The 16,383-nt window shown below is 54.8% G+C and overlaps 1 protein-coding gene across 2 annotated transcripts; it reads right to left on the bottom strand.

Annotated features, from left to right (window-relative positions):
- Positions 1-1,568: 1,568 nt before the first annotated feature.
- LGALS12 (galectin 12) lies at positions 1,569-8,517 on the bottom strand. 2 transcript variants are annotated; one of them, XM_008274339.4, is made up of 9 exons: positions 8,065-8,517; positions 6,691-6,779; positions 6,391-6,604; positions 5,677-5,796; positions 5,235-5,273; positions 4,593-4,619; positions 4,021-4,109; positions 2,207-2,357; positions 1,569-1,823 (listed from the first exon to the last, which is right to left on the bottom strand). In XM_008274339.4, the coding sequence occupies exons 1-9, from the start codon at positions 8,131-8,133 to the stop codon at positions 1,677-1,679; spliced, it is 945 nt and encodes a 314-aa protein (XP_008272561.4). In that variant the 5' UTR covers positions 8,134-8,517; the 3' UTR covers positions 1,569-1,676. The 2 variants fall into 2 exon arrangements, with proteins under 2 accessions (XP_008272561.4, XP_051689120.2); XM_051833160.2 differs by having other exon boundaries at positions 8,263-8,402.
- Positions 8,518-16,383: the final 7,866 nt, after the last annotated feature.

Below are 16,383 nucleotides of genomic sequence, written 5' to 3' on the forward strand. Positions count from 1 at the left end.
TCATTCTGGAGCATGTATTACTGTATCATGCATGCTGTGTAGCACATGCATGTCATAGTGTTCCATATCGTATTATTTTCTTAATTAACCTTTCCGTTTCCTCCATGGTGTCCCCTTCTTGTCCATGTCTGTACTTCTCAATCTGTGAGTTGTTGTTCCGAAGCCTGCAGCTCCCAGAATCACCTTTATCGGGGAGTTCGTGTGTGTGTGTGTGTGTGTGTGTACACAACAGTGCAATGGTTACAGGCCGCACACTCTGCAGGTAGAATCCCTGGGTTCTGATCCTGGCACCCCCACTTTTTTTTTGACAGGTGGAGTTAGATAGTGAGAGGGAGAGACAGAGAGAAAGGTCTTCCTTCTGTTGGTCCACCCCCAAAATGGCCCGCTGTGGCTGGTGTGCTGCGCCGATCCGAAGCCAGGAGCCAGGTGCTTTCTCCTGGTCTCCCATGGGGTGCAGGGCCCAAGCACTTGGGCCATCCTCCACTGCACTCCTGGGCCACAGCAGAGAGCTGGACTAGAAGAGGAGCAACCAGGACAGAATCTGGTGCCCCGACCGGGACTAGAACCCGGGGTACTGGGGCCACAGGAGGAGGATTAACCTAGTGAGCTGCGGCGCCAGCCACCCCCACTTTCTAACTGGGTGATCTTGGGAAATTCTTTAGCCTTTCTGGGCCTCAGCATCCTACTTTACAAAACGAGGTTGTTAGGGACCGGTGCTGTGGCATAGTAGGCTAAGTCTCCACCCTCGGCACCAGCATCCCATGTGGGTGCCGGTTCAAGCCCTGGCTGCTGCACTTCTGATCCAGCTCCCTGCTATTGTGCCAGGGAAAGCAAAGGAAGGTGACATAATTTCTTGGGCCCCTGAACCCATAAAGGAGACCCAGAAGAAGCTCCTGGCTTCAGACCAGACCAGCTCCAGCCATTGTGGCCATTAGGGGAGTGAACCGTGGATGAAGACATCTTTGTCTCTCCCTCTCTCTCTCTTTCTCTCTAACTCTGACTTTCAAATAAATAAATAAATCTGTTTTTTTAAAGTTGCTGACCTTAACATTAAAAAATATTTAAAATGAGGCTGTTAACAGCATCTATTTGTCTCAGAGCCTGGCTATCCACCAGAATCACTCTCCGTCTTTCACAGAGACAGCACTGTGGCCAGGCACGTGGCTTTCCCGCTGGAGAACATTGCCAGCCTCCCTTGCGGATGGTGTGGCCCTCTGAGCAGGACTCAGAGTGCCAGTGTACGTGGTGTGTGTTGATCCTGGGCCTGGGGCTTATGGAACCAGGGGTGTCTCATCCATATTCGCCAATGCAGACAGTGGCAGTGCCCTGGGACAGGGGCCTCCGGGTCTAGGATATGCCCTGAATGTGCACAGGGCACAGAGCTGCCCCACCGGCCTGGGCCATTTTCTCAGAATTGCTGAGTGCGAGACTAAATGTCTGCATTCTCTAAGCCACTGTGTTCTTGGCATCCTAGGCTACAGACCTGCCTCCATGAACGTCTGCCCAGGGTCCCGACGTCCTGCAGACCCAGGCCCGTGAAGCCGGATGAAGCAGGCCTGACAGAACAGTGACAGGTGCAGAATTTAATGAAGGGAGCAGGTGGGGCACACTGGGTGGGGGGCCCTGGGCGAGTGCTGGCCCCCAGTCTCCTCTGCCTGGGGTCTCCCTGGTCCTCTTCAGTAATGGACACAGTAGAGCTGGACGCTGCCGCTGATCCGGAGCTCCCGCAGCTGCTCCAGGGTCTGCTGGCCCAGGCTGGTGGCCCCCAGCCCCTGCCCATTGAGGGCCAGCTTCAGCCCTCCCTCCTGGCACAGGAGCAGCACCTGCAAGACGGGGGGCGTGAGTGGCCGGTGGGCTTCCAGTCCTCCTTCTCCACCTGGCACTCTTCCTGGAAGACCCTCCTCCCCGCAGTGGACACAAGGGCGGGACTCAGAGGGGTCCAGCTCACAGCCAGCCCTTGGTGGACTTTGATCAGCCCTGGGGCTCAGCTTCCAGGATTCCTGGGGAGCCACTGAACAGAGCTGATGCTGGGGTCTCTGTATTCACTGCTTCTGAGTTCTTGGGTGCGGAACCCCTGGCGCCAGCATAGTGTTGAGGGCTGCCATGTGGGTGTCTCTGGCTTCCCAGCCCCGTGGTGTTGGCCCTGCCCACCTCCCCCAGGCATGCCCCACCCCCAGGCTCTGCACCCATCCTGGCTCTGACCCACCTCGAAGAACCGCTGGGGGTAAAAGAGGAAGGGGGCTGAGATGGGCGTCTTCCGTCCCCAAGGGGAGATCCAGGCCAGGCTTCTGTCCGCAAAGGACGCCCTAAGCGTCACAGGCACGCGGGCAGCCTCGTCCCTCAGGCTCAGAGTGAAGCTGTGGCGGGTGGGTGGGAGAAGGGGGTCAGCTTCCACGGCCCTCAGGGAGGTGGAGAGCGGCTGGAACACTGGGCAGGATCCTCCTCCAGAAAGCAGGGCTCAGGGCTGGACGCCCGGGTACGTGACAGCCCAGAGGGTGGGGAGACCTGAGTCTGCAGCTACCCACTAGAGGACCACAGGGGCGGGGCGGGGCGCCCACCTGGTCATGAGGGCTCCTGGCTCATGCATCCAGCTCTGGGGCCTCCGGCTGCGATGCATGAGCCAGGAGTTGTGATTCAGATTTGCGGTGGTGGGGAGGAGCGCTTCTGTCACTGGGCACCTGCCTCTCAGAAGGGGCAGGCTGGTTCTGTTTCTTGTCTTCACCCCTGGGATAGCTCTGGCTGACTGGCCAGGGGAGGCAGCTGTGGGTAAGCGGGACGGAGTCGGGGTCCTGGGAATTGCGGTGGATGTGGCTACACAAACTTCCCGCATTGGGAAGGACGTGGTGGGCTCCACTCTGGGAAAGGGATGAAGGCAGGGACCCTGGGGAGGGGACCATACAGCAGCCCCCAACCCCATTCCCTACCTCTAGAGAGGGCAGTTAAGTTGTCTGCCAGGTCACTAATGCCCTGGCAACTTTGGATTATAGCACACGAACCTGGACTCACGCCTCCAGATTTTGCGAGGCAGAAGTGCACTTTTTAAAAAATTATTATTTTTGACAGACAGAGTGGACAGTGAGAGAGAGAGAGAGAGAGAGACAGAGAGAAAGGTCTTCCTTTTCCATTGGTTCACCCCCCAATGGCTGCTGCGGCTGGCGCACTGCGCTGATCCGAAGCCAGGAGCCAGGTGCTTCCTCCTGGTCTCCCATGAGGTGCAGGGCCCAAGCACTTGGGCCATCCTCCACTGCCCTCCCAGGCCACAGCAGAGAGCTGGCCTGGAAGAGGAGCAACTGGGACAGAACTGGCGCCCTAACCGGGACTAGAACCTGATGTGCCAGTGCCACAGGCGGAGGATTAGCCTAGTGAGCCGCAGTGCCAGCCGAGAAGTGCACTTCTGATCACAGAGCAACTTTCCGTTTTCTCTACCAGGTTGGGACACCCAGGCTCAGAGAGGTATAGTGAGTGACCCAAGACCACGCAGCTCATAAAAGACAACACCAGGAAGCCAATCCCGTCCTGCCTGGCCTTGGAGGCCCAATGCCAGCCATGCTGGGCTCCCACCTGTGCCTAGGATTCACAGGCCTGGCTAGGAGCTCGCTGGACAGGCTTTAGTCACAAACAGACACACAAACAGAGCAAGGAGAACAGAGCGTGGCTCGCTCCCTGCCTCTACTGAGGCCATTCTAACACCACCCACATCCGTGGGCGCTGCCCGTGGTGGCACAGAGAGGAAGAGTAACAGCCCTAAGCATGCACAGGTAGCAACCTGGCCTGGAAAAGTCATAAAACCCAATGCCTTTCCTCAAGGCAGGCAGCTGGGCAGGTCCACCCTGGCTAATGGATTTGCCCTGCAGATGTGTTTTGAGCGCCCCCTGTGGGATATGTTAAGGCACAGCATCCACTTGGTAATGGCGTCCCCTCTCTGGCGAAGTCCTCACTGGTACCTCGGGGATTGGATGCTGGTGCTGGGTGAGGACAAGAGGTGATGTTTACAAAGCTTGAGCAGGGCCGGGTACTCACTCCTTGGGCTCCTGCAGGACCAGCCCCCGCACTATGATGACCTGGCCAGGCCAGAGGCCCCGGGGAAGAGCACGCGAGCAGGGTACCTCCTGAAGGGACACAGGAAACAAAGGTGAGGCTGGAGAGTGCTCAGGGAGGGGCCGCACCCAGGAGCGGGCAGGCCCCTTTATGTCCCCGGACGCGAGGCCAGGAGTCTCATCTCCGCAGGCCTGGCCACCTGTGTGCCTCCCCTGTGTCCTTACCTCTCCCACACTGCCACTCCCTGGACCCTAGTGGCCCTTGGGAGGCCTGTACCCTCCCAGCAACTGGAGGACCGGCACCTCCTGCTACCCTGGCGCCTGGCACTGGGCCCGGCACAGAAGAGCATAAAATCACTTTTTGCAGAAGTGGCGAGAAGGCAGCGTGGAGCTGGGGATTCAGCCTGAAGCTGCCCGGCCCTCCCCCAGCCTGCAAGGAAGGGGAACCCTGAGATTGATGGAGTTTCCAGCCTCCCACCCAGCTGCCCCCCAGCCCCGAGGAGGCGGACCAGGCACCAGATCTCCTGGGAGACTGGAGGGGTGGGCTTCACTCACCAGCCTGCGGCTCGTCAGCAGGAAGGGCTGTCGGGAAAGAGGGGGCACGGGGAGGCCGTCGGTGTTTGCTCAGGGAAAGGGACCGCTCGCATGAGTCTTACAAAGTGGGTGTCACCGGGTTTGTCTCTCATGGTGGCTTGGGAGTCGCAGGAGCCCCACTGGGGCAGACCTGGATGGTGGATGTACCGTCCACTCACTGTGCAGCCTGGGCCCAGGATGTAGGCCCTTCAACAAGTTCACAGGAAATGCAGGTTATGAAAAAAAAAAGCATGGATTTCACATATTTCTGTACCAAAGTAAACTGAAGCTCCATTTGTCCGTGAACTTTCTGAAGCACCCTGGAACCCGGGCCCCATCTCCCCTGTGTCCCAGGAGGCCAGCCACCTGGCGCGGTTGCTCTGAGAATTGTCAGCAGAGCCAGAGTCCTCCCCCCAGCCCACCCCATCCATCTTCCCCAATGCAGGCTCTCCAGGGACTGACGGGAGCCCCTGTATCCATGGTGACTGCAGCAGAGAGGCGAGGGACAGCTGGGCCTTATGCAGTGGGCAGGTCACCTGGGGGAGGGGGGAAGCAGCTGGCTCCGCTGGTGGCCAGCTTGTCCCACCACAAGGTCCAGCCGTGCTCCCAACCCAAGAGACTCACGTGCCCAACGGGGTACTCTTGGCTGCCCTCCGCAAATGGCTGTTCAGGGGAAGAAAACAGAGCCAGCGGCACTCAGGACCATGCAAGCCCTGAGGCCGTGTCTTTGGCCCCCACCTCCCCTGCCGGGGCACGGCAGGTGGGCAGAGGCCGGGCTTTGGCCTTTGAGGCTCCCGCTGTGTCCCACGTGGCTTGGTTGTCCTTCAGCCGCAGCCAGCCACAGCTGTGCCCGAGGCACTGTGCCCAATTGGCTATTACTTTTCAGTGTTAGCCAGTGTAACCACAGCCAGCACAGACTCCCGCCCACGGCTACCAGGCCCCTCTGTCATCACTTTCTCTTCCTCCCCCCACGGCTTCTACAAGGGGACAAGGGGCCTCCTCTGTCTGTTGGGCTGGGCTAGGGGTGAGGTCCCAGCCAGGGGAGGTCAGTCCCAGGAGCTCTTACGTTAACGTTCAGGAATCCAACGGCCTTCACCAAGATGTCACCGAATATGCCCAGCGTGTCCACGCGAGACAGCGGGAGCCGGTAGCGGTAGTGGAGGAAGTGCTGTCCGTTCACACTCACCTAGGGGCACAGGCAGAGGCTGAGGGTCCACTCTCGGGAAGCGCCGTCCTCACCTGACCGCTGGCCCAGCCCCTGAGCTACGGCATTTTCAAGAGGAGGAGGAGCTCCAGTCTGGGGAGCTTCAGGGACCTTGTCAAGGCTCCAGAGCTGGCCTGGGGCCCAAGGCCCCTTCCAAGGCCCCTTCTGCCCTGACAGAGCTCAGACCCGTGACATCATCATGAATCAAAGTGGAGGAAACTGGCTGAGGGCCCCCAAATCCCTCCCACCCTCCAGGGGGCGCTCAGCTGTGAGCCAGGGATAAGGAAAGTGTCCACCCATGGGGCTGTTGCGAGGATTCAATGAGCAGGTTATACGTCAAAGGCTAAGAGTCTGAGTATACAGCAAGGGCTCTTTAAGTGCTTGCTATGACAATAACAGTGGACCCTTCACTCTCTTGCCCCAGGACAGCCTGGAACTCCTTGGTTCTCTCTGTGCCTGACCCCCTCCCTCTCCCCACTAAATGCTGCTCAGCACCATGGCCTGGGGAACTGACTAGGGAAGGAAGGGTAGACGGACACAAACTCTAGGCCACCCACGGCCGTCCCTCATGCTCACCTTCACCTCCTCATTACCAAAGAGGAAGAGGAGGAGGAAGGCGGCTCCTCTCTGCAGGGCCAGGCGGGGCCACCGTGCCTCCACGCCCCAGCAGCCACCATGCAGGGTGTTGCAGATGACGTGGGGCCGCGTGGTGTGGAAGCGAGGGTTGAAGTGGATGGCGATGTCTGGCGGGGGGCACAGGCTGCAGCCACACTGGAAGTCCACCTGAAACCTGGCCGGAGGTGAGGCTCTCACGGTGCAGCCTGACACCCCTGGAGACCCCAGAGGCAGAGAGGCACCCACCAAGGGTGCCCTTACCTGCGAGCCTTTAGAGGGACCACGCCTTGCAGCATGACCATCTTGCCCGCGTGCAGACCACCAAAGATTGTCGTGACATACGGAACCACCTGAGCGAGGGGAGACACGGGGGAGGAACGGGCTGGGGGACCACCACGTCCAGGCGGTACAGAGAGCAGAACGAGGAAACGCAGCTTTCCCTCCTCACACAGGACACATCAGTCTGCTCTGGGAAGTGCTCTTCTGCTTCTCTGCCTTTCTGAGACTTTATACGTCAAGGCCAAGGCCACGTCACCCCTGGGGGGGGGGGGAAGCAGCACGTGCCCACGCAGACCAGCCAGCTAGCTGCCCCCAGCTCCTGGGGCACACAACGCACTGCTGTGTCCCCAGCGAGGTGAACCAGGGGGCAGGAGGAGTGACTCAGCTGGGAGCCTGGAGGTGACCCTGAGGGACATGCCCCGAGGGACAATATGGGTGGTCCAGCTCCAGCTCCCTTTGTGGGCTTGTCTAACACACTTTGCAGTTTTGCAGCTCCCAGCCATTTCTGGGGCATCGTCCGGGTGGGTGCCTCCCTTATTCCTCCCTCCCCTGGGACCCCAGAACGCTTTGTTCCTATGGCTGGTTTGGCCCCTGGTCCCTGGCTGCCGGGGGCTGGGGGGCTGGCTGTTTTCCCTGGGCTGTGCATGGATGTTTGTGGGATGGGCAGCAGGTATGCACAGGGTGGTACCATAGGCTGAGCCTTCTTCCTGTGTTGCCCTCCAGCTCCCAGCAGGCTTCGGCAGCCGGAAACACCCGAGAAAGAGCAGAGACCCCACCCACCAGGTGGCTCCGCCCTCTGGAAAGCCCACGGTAACCCGGGCAGCTGCCTCAAGCCTTCACTCAGGCACCTGGGTGCCTAGCCCCACCTGTCAGAGCCTGCGGGCAGCTCAGCCAGGCTCGGCGGGTCAGTCCCTTCCATTCCCCAGGCTCCTGCCTGTAATTACGTGAAACATTGCCTGGCACCAGGAACCCTCCCGGGACTGAGCAGGAAGAGGGAAAAAGGATCCCGTCCGCTCACCTGGCCTTCCTGGTAATCACTGTCCTCTTCAATGATCCAACCCACCCCCCCATCCTCCCTGCCACCCACCCCAGTGAGGGCACAGCACCGGCTCCAGGCTTCACCACTTTTACAATGCAAGGACCCTGGGAGTCCAGCAGTCACTCACACTCAAGTGAGAATTAGCTGACTGGTCACTTTGCTAAGCTCAGGAGGGCCTTGCCGAAGCCTGGGCAGGTCCCTGGGAAAGCAGGGTCCGAGGGTGAAGTCCTGTCCACCCCGGCCCTCGGGAGTCTGGGCCCAGCTCGGAGGGAGGAGCCCCGAGACCTACAAAGTTCTGGGCCAAAGCGCCTGCTCACCGGGTGGAAGACTGGTGGCTGCAGGATGAAGCTGTCGGGAATTGGGTCCAGTTTTTCTCCGGGTGACATAGTGGGTGTGGCAACTCAGAGCAGGGCTGCAGATCCTGGTTCCAGGAGCCCTGCCACCTCCACACAGACTCGCCTGCCCCAGCCAGGGTCCTCAGGGTCTGGGGAAGCTCCCCCAGCTGCCGGTCTCACCTGCACCCTGCAGGATCCTCACCCCTCCTGGGGCAGTCCAGGGAGGGCAGAGAGCCCCTCCCAGCCCCACACTGGCCACAGCTCCTGTGTTGCACAGCACAGCTGGTAGCTCTGGCTGGGCTGTGGCTGGCTGCCCAAACTGCGCCTGGGGGCGGGAAGCTCACGGTCATGGCAGAGGGAAGCCCCGGGCTGGCTCCTCTGGAAAGGAGAAGGCTTGTGGTTTCCGGCGTGACCTGAGCCCTCCCAGGGCTGGAGGAAGGGGTGGTGGTACACGTGTGCAGGTTCCCGGAGAAGCCCCGCCCCCAGTGTCTGGACAGCCCAAGCTGAGCTGAGCTGTCGGCCTCCCATTCGTTCCTCCCCTCATTTCCCTTCCCTCTTTCCCCACTTTTCTTCTTTGCCAAGTTTCACAGTCCCCTGAGGCTCCATTTCAGCACTGGCTGGGAACGCCTGGGCACAGCTGGGATCACAAGAAGGCAGAGAAGGCAGGGAGGGGGCGGATATAGGTGGGAGAGCCCAGCAGGGAGCCCACAGTGCAGGGGAAGGGGACCTGGTTTCTGCTCAGCCTCTGCTGTGTGCCCCTGGGAAAGCTGCCTCCCCTCTCTGAGCCTTCCTGTGTTCATCTGGACCGTGAGAGGGGCTCACATCAGTGTGTCTTGCACAGGGAGGTGGGCACCTGGCGGTGCACCCAGACAGCTGTGTCTTACCAGAATCTTTCCAGTTCTGGTTCAGATTCCCCTAAGGTTTCTCCCTCTAGAGACACTGCAGCCTCTCAACTTTAGCCCGAGTGGGGACTCGGGGGATCTGATCACGGTGTTGGACTGAGCAGCAAGGAATGCCTGGCAGGACAGGCTGGGCACAGGGTCAAGTGCACGGGGCACTGGGGGAAGAGTGAGCGGCTATTGATTGCAGCCACAGGGCTCGGGGATCCTGGTGCACCGTATCCCAGCCAGGTGACTCAAGCTGTGCTGCCTGGACGCTCGTTAGAAAGGCAGACTTGAGGGCTCTGCCCCAGAACTGCTGAAGAGGGCTCTCTGGGAGCAAGGCCCAGGGCTCTGCATTTCAACGCCTCCCCCTCCCCGCCCCGTCCCCCTTCCCAGGTGCTTCCGGCACAAGCCTGTATTTGAGAAGCCAGGGCTGTAGGGACTGAGCCAGGAATTTATTCAGATCTTGCTGGGCAGGTAGACCTGGGTTGCTGACCTTGCTTTTGTGGGGAAATTTGATCTCGGGTGTGCTGGGAAGAGTGGTGGGCAGAGGAGCTGTGGGCACCCAGAGCCCTGCCCGGGTCTGTGGTCAGAGGCCAGTGGTGCCCTGCCCCTCACTCGCCTCAGTTCCTCTTTCAAACAAGTTCATGGGAAATGCAGCTAAACGGTAAGTTTGGTGCACACACACACACACACACATGCAAAAACCCCCAAACCCTGAAATCCACGCATTTTTCCATGAACTCTGAAAATCCATCATATGCATGGGTTTCAAATCTTTTCAGTAAGATAAACTTCTATGCTCACGCGCTTTTGGAGATAATGTGCGTTTGCTGCTGCTGCAGACCCCCACGAAGGTGCCTTCCATAGCAGAAATCCGTTTTCTCACGGCTCTGAGTCCAGGAGGCTGGGGTCACGGCGTCGGCCTGTCTCCTGGGCTTGCAGGCGGCCACCTCCTCACTGTGGCCCCTGAGCCCGTGTCCGGATCTCCTCCCCTTACAAGGAACCAGTCGTATTGCAGTGGGTCCACCCACGTGGCCTCGCTGCTCTGCTTCGAGGGCCCTATTCCCAGATTCAGTCCCACTCTGAGCCACGGGTGTGTGTGTGGGGTGAGGGATTCAACCTAGGATGGGGTGTGTGTGGGGGGTGAGGGATTCAACCTAGGACTTTCAGAGGGTCCCAGTGCAGTGGCATCGGAGGAGGAGCAGTAACTGCTCTCTTCCGGGAACCCCGAAGCCGTCAGAGTTGGGGGCTGACAGGGCCTGCAGTGGGGGAAGTCTAGGACCCTCTCTGCCGCCCAGGATCCCCTCAGAGAGGCACCCGGGTCTCCCTCAGGGCCCTTCCTCCTCCCGCCTCCGGCCCGGCCTCGCTGCCTGAGCAGCCCCCATGGCTGTGGCACCTCCGCGGCATGCCACAGGAAGCTCCGAGGCCCTCACGTGGGCACCGTGAGAGCCAGGGGGTGACAGCAATAGGCCCTCACCGTGGGAGTTTGAGGGCCGGGGGTGATAGCAACAGACCCGCACCATGGGAGTTTGAGGGCTGGGGGTGACAGCAACAAACCCGCACCATGGGAGTTTGAGGGCTCTCTGTATTCCAGGGAGAAGACAGGAGTCTCAGGGGGCAGGCTTGAGATACAAGAAGGAAGGCTGAACAGAGGTGGTGGCAAACGCACCAGCAGCTCTTACAGGACGTCTGCACGGCAGGATGATGGTAATGACGTGAACTTGGGATTGAAAAAGGGCAGAGCGGAAGCAGCAGGCAAAGATGGGGGTGGTGGAGTTCTAAGGACCTTGCGTTGTTTCAAATCGGTGCTCAAGACATTGATTTTTTTTTTAAGATTTATTTGAAAAGCAGAGTGACAGAGAGAGGGAAAGAGGGAGGAGGAGAGAGATCTTCCATATACTGGTTCATTCACCAAATGCCTGCAACAGCTGGAGCCAGGAAACAGGGACTCCATCCGGGTCTCCCACGTGGGTGGTAAGGACCCACTTGGGCCATCTTCTGCTGCCTCCCAGTGTATTAGCAGGGAGCTGGATCAGGAGTGCGGAGTAGCCTGCACTTGCATCAGGCATCCAGTATGGGATGCTGGTGAGAGCAACGGCTGGGCCACAACACCCATCCCTGTTGGATGTTAATTTTGGATTTTAAGGGTGAATGTTAAAATTTCAAGGGCATTAAGTAAAAGAATAGAGAGTAAATTTTCAAACAAGTAGAGAGAAAATGTAGACTGGATCCTAACAATATTAGAAGACTTCATTGAAAGCTGTTAAAGACTCAATAAACAGAGATCTATGATATTTAATGAATTGGAAGACTCAATTTTGCAAACACGTCAGAATTGCCAAGCTGATTTATTGATTCAATATTATGCCAATCCAAATACTGAAGCAGCATTTTGAGAGCAACTCAATAAGGTAATTCGGAAATTCCTATGGGAATGTAAAGGCCTAGGAATAGTTGGGAAGCTTAAAGAAAAAATAAAAAGGGAGGGTCTTGTGTCTGAGCGAGCACCACACACTGATAAGTGCCCGTGGTGGAGAATGGGCTCATGTCCTGAAGAACTCTCCACCCCAAGCTTAAAGCAACAGGCTTTATAAAGGCAAAACCCACAAGGAGGGGATGGGGAATACATGGTTGCTAGGGTCAGGCTGACCTAGGGCCTATGTGAAACCACTGTCAATTACAATCTTGACAACAGACAAATTATAATCTTATCATTAATGCAGGTGCAGCCTATCTATTTTAAGCTTGAGCGATCGTGCTAGGGGGTTTCTATGCTCGCCACATGGGATGCAGTGGACTGCTGTCGTCTGAGTTTTAGCTCAGAGTTTCAGACCAGAATCTCACGATGTGTGTGTGGGGTGCTTTCTCAAGATGGAGTTCCGAGTGCCCTAAAGTGGTGTCCCTATTGTCAGGGTGTTGCTTCAATCTCATAATGTCCATACATTAAGATTTAGCACAGGGGCCGACACTGTGGCATAGCAGGTAAAGCCGCCACCTGCAGTGGCGGCATCCCATATGGGTGCCAGTTTGAGGCTAATCCTCCGCCTGTGGCGCCGGCACCCCGGGTTCTAGTCCTGGTCGGGGCGCCGGATTCTGTCCCGGTTGCCCCTCTTCCAGTCCAGCTCTCTGCTGTGGCCAGGGAGTGCAGTGGAGGATGGCCCAAGTGCTTGGGCCCTGCACCCACATGGGAGAAAAGTACCTGGCTCCTGCCATCAGATCAGCACGGTGTGCCAGCCGCAGCGCGCTGGCCATGGCAGCCATTGGAGGGTGAACCAATGGCAAAAGGAAGACCTTTCTCTCTGTCTCTCTCTCTCACTGTCTAACTCTGCCTGTCAAAAAAAAAAAAAAAAAAAAAAAAAAAAACCCAGGGAGCTGACCACCAGAGACTGATACATTTTACTTCATTTAAGTTAATGATTTCTCCTTTCTTTTTTCTTTGATGGGCAGAGTGGACAGTGAGAGAGAGAAAGACAGAGAGAAAGGTCTTCCTTTTGCCATTGGTTCACCCCCCAATGGCCGCTGTGGCCAGTGCACCTCACTGATCTGAAGCCAGGAGTCAGGTGCTTCTCCTGGTCTCCCATGTGGGTACAGGGCCTAAGGACTTGGGCCATCCTCCATTGCATTCCCGGGCCACAGCAGAGAGCTGGACTGGAAGAGGGGCAACTGGGACAGACTCTGGTGCCCCGACCGGGACTAGAACCCGGGGTGCTGGTGCCGCAGGTGGAGGATTAGCCTATTGAGCTGCGGCGCCAGCCCAAGTTAATGATTTCTTTCCACCAAAAGAAAGACAAGCCAAGAAGGTGGAAAGCACAGTTGCTCCTCCACATCCATGGAGTTTACTCTCAAAATCCCTTGTAGATACCAAAATCGCAGATGTTCAAGTTCATTATAGAGATGGTTCACATATCTGCACATAACCTGCACATCTGCCCATATATTTTAATTTTTAAAGATTTATTCAATATTATTTATTTGGTTCACCCCCCAAATGCCTCCACAGCCAGAGCTGTGCCTGGCCAAAGCCAGGAGGCAGGAACTCCATCTGGTCTCCCGCATGGGTGGTGGGGACCCGAACCATCACCTGCTGCCCCCCAGGGTGTGTATGTGCAGGAAGCTGGAGTGGCGAGTAGGGCTACTCCAGGCACTCAGACATGGAATGTGGACGTCCCAAGTGCTGGATTGATGGCTGCACCAAATGCCTGCCCCTCCCCCCACAGACATTTACAATAATCTGTAGATTACTTATAATACCTAATACAATGTAAATGCTATGTAAACCTTGTTAGGCGGTGTTGTTTAGGGAATATTGATAAGAAAAGAAAGTGCACAAGTAATTTTTTAAAAGATTTATTTATTTATTTGAAAGGCAGAGTTACAGAGAGAGGAGAAGAAACGGAGAGATCTTCTATCTACTGGTTCACTCCTCAGAGGGCTGCAATGAACAGGGCTGGGCAAGGCTGAAGCCAGGAGCATCTTCCAGAGTCACCCACGTGGGTGCAGGGGCTCAAGCACTTGGGTCATCCTCCTCTGCTTTCCCAGGTGCATTAGCAGGGAGCTGGATCAGAAGTGGAGCAGCTGGGACTCAGAAAGGTACCCATATGGCATGTGGGTGCTGCAGGCTGGGTCTTAACCTGCTGTGCCACAGCACCGGCCCTCGATGTAAATTCTTTTTTCCAAAAGTTTTTTTTTTTTTTATTTGGGGTTGGTTGAATCTGTGGATGGGAACCTGCAGATGTGGAGGGCCAACTTGGTACAAACACGTCCGTGACTCAAGATGAATGTCAGATACCCAGAGAGCTCCTACATAAGCCAATAAGAAAACTGCAAAGACAAATGGGCAAAAGAGTGAGCATTTTGTTTAAACAAGAAATCTAAATGACTGATATGCGACAACGTCCTAACTACATTAGTGATGGAGGTTGCAAATGAACATTTAGGTGAGTACTATTTTGCATCTACTCACCTGGAAAAATGGACTTGTTGGTGAGCATGTAAACCAATGAGAATTCCTGGATGTTGCTGGGAAAAGGTGCTAGTGTTTACTGTAGCGCTGAACACTTGCATACCCTTCCTTCTGGGCAGTTAATCCTACAGCCTCTCTCTCATCCATAGGCCAGGGCACAACTGTGTTTTTTTGATAGTTTCCAATCCCAACCTGGAGAAGAACCCAGGTGGCTTTATCACTGTATCAATAAATTGTGGTACAGTGACAGCGTGGGGTATTTTACAGCAGTGAAAATGCATTTCAGGTCTATACAGCGACACAGATGCATACAGAATTTTGAGAAAAGCAAGTTGCAGAAGACTTGAAGATTACAAAACATGTGCATTATTTTTTAATCCATTTTCCATGAACTTTTTTCAATATGCTTTAATTTATGATTTTGAGAGGCTGACACAGACACAGGCACAAGAGCCGTCATCCACGGGTTCATTCCCCCAAATGCCCACAACAGCCCCGGACTGGGCCAGGAGGAAGCTGGGAGCCTGGAACTCAACCACGACCTCTTTCGTGCGTGGCAGGAAGCCAACCTGCTTGAGCTAACATCTTCTGCCTCCCAGTCAACTGACAGAATGGGAAAAAATATTTGCAAACTATGCTACAGATAAAGGATTAATAACCAGAATCTACAATGAGATCAAGAAGCTCCACAACAACAAAACCAACAACCCACTTAAGAGATGGGCCAAGGACCTCAACAGACATTCTTCAAAAGAGGAAATCCAAATGGCCAACAGGCACATGAAAAAATGTTCAGGATCACTAGCAATCAGGGAAATGCAAATCAAAACCACAATGAGGTTTCACCTCACCCCAGTGAGAATGGCTCACATTCAGAAATCTACCAACAACAGATGCTGGCGAGGATGTGGGGAAAAAGGGACACTAACCCACTGTTGGTAGGAATGCAAACTGGTAAAGTCATTATGGAAGTCAGTCTGGAGATTCCTCAGAAACCTGAATATAACTCTACCATTCAACCCAGCCATCCCACTCCTTGGAATCTACCCAAAGGAAATTAAATTGGCAAACAAAAAAGCTGTCTGCACCTTAATGTTTATTGCAGCTCAATTCACAATAGCTAAGACCTGCAATCAACCTAAATGCCCATCAACAGTAGACTGGATAAAGAAATTATGGGACATGTACTCTATAGAATACTATACAGCAGTCAAAACCAATGAAATCCGGTCATTTGCAACAAAATGGAGGAATCTGGAAAACATTATGCTGAGTGAAATAAGCCAGTCCCAAAGGGACAAATATCATATGTTCTCCCTGATTGGTGACAACTAACCGAGCACCAAAAAGGAAACCCGTTAAAGTGAAATGAACACTATGAGAAACGGTGACTTGATCAGCCCTTGCCCTGACTGTTGACGAACAACTTAATACGTTATCCCTCTTAGTATTTTTTTTTGTCCGTTCTACTTAATACTATTGGTTTAATTCTGTAATTAATACACAGTTATTCTTAAGTGTTGAAATTTAACTGAAAAGTGATCTCTGTTAAATATAAGAGTTGTAATAAGAGAGGGAAGAGATGTGCAATTCGGGACATGCTCAAGCTGACTTACCTCAAAGGGTAGAGTTAGAAACATACCAGGGGATTCCAATTCAATCCCATCAAGGTGGCATGTACCAATGCCATCTCACTAGTCCAAGTGATCAATTTCAGTTCACAATTGATCATAATGATAGGACTAAGAATTAAAGGGATCACATAAACAAGACTAGTGTCTGAAAATACTAACCAATAGAATAAAAAAGGGAGAGAACGATCCAACATGGGAAGCAGGATACACAGCAGACTCATAGAATGATGATGTCCTAAACAGCACTCTGGCCTCAGAATCAGCCCTTAAGGCATGTGGATCCGGCTGAAAAGCCCATGAGAGTATTTCAGGCATGGAAAGCCAAGACACTCTGGGAAAAAAAATGACCTAAATGAAAGATCTCTGCGTGTGAGATCCCAGTGGAAAGAACAGGCCATCAGAGAAGGAGGTACCCTTCTCTGAAGGGAGGAGAGAACTTCCACTTTGACTATCACCTTGTCTAAATATGATCAGAGTCGGTGAACTCAAAAGGCTTCCATAGCCTTGGAAACTCATGACTGGAGCCTAGGGAGATTACTGATGCCATAAATAAGAGGGTCAAATTGTTAAGTCAACAACAGGAGTCACTGTGCACTTACTCCTCATGTAGGATCTCTGTCCTTAATGTGCTGTACATCGTGATTTAATGCTATAGCTAGTTGTCAAACAGTATTTTTCCACTTTGTGTTTCTCTGTGGGTGCAAACTGCTGAAATCTTTACTTAATATATACTAAACTGATCTTCTGTATATAAGAGAAATGAAAATGAATCTTGATGTGAATGGAAGGGGAGAGGGAGTGGGAAAGGGGAGGGTTGCGG

Source organism: Oryctolagus cuniculus, chromosome 1 (assembly GCF_964237555.1).
Source record: "Oryctolagus cuniculus chromosome 1, mOryCun1.1, whole genome shotgun sequence".
In the NCBI taxonomy this organism is placed as follows: Eukaryota; Metazoa; Chordata; class Mammalia; order Lagomorpha; family Leporidae; genus Oryctolagus; species Oryctolagus cuniculus.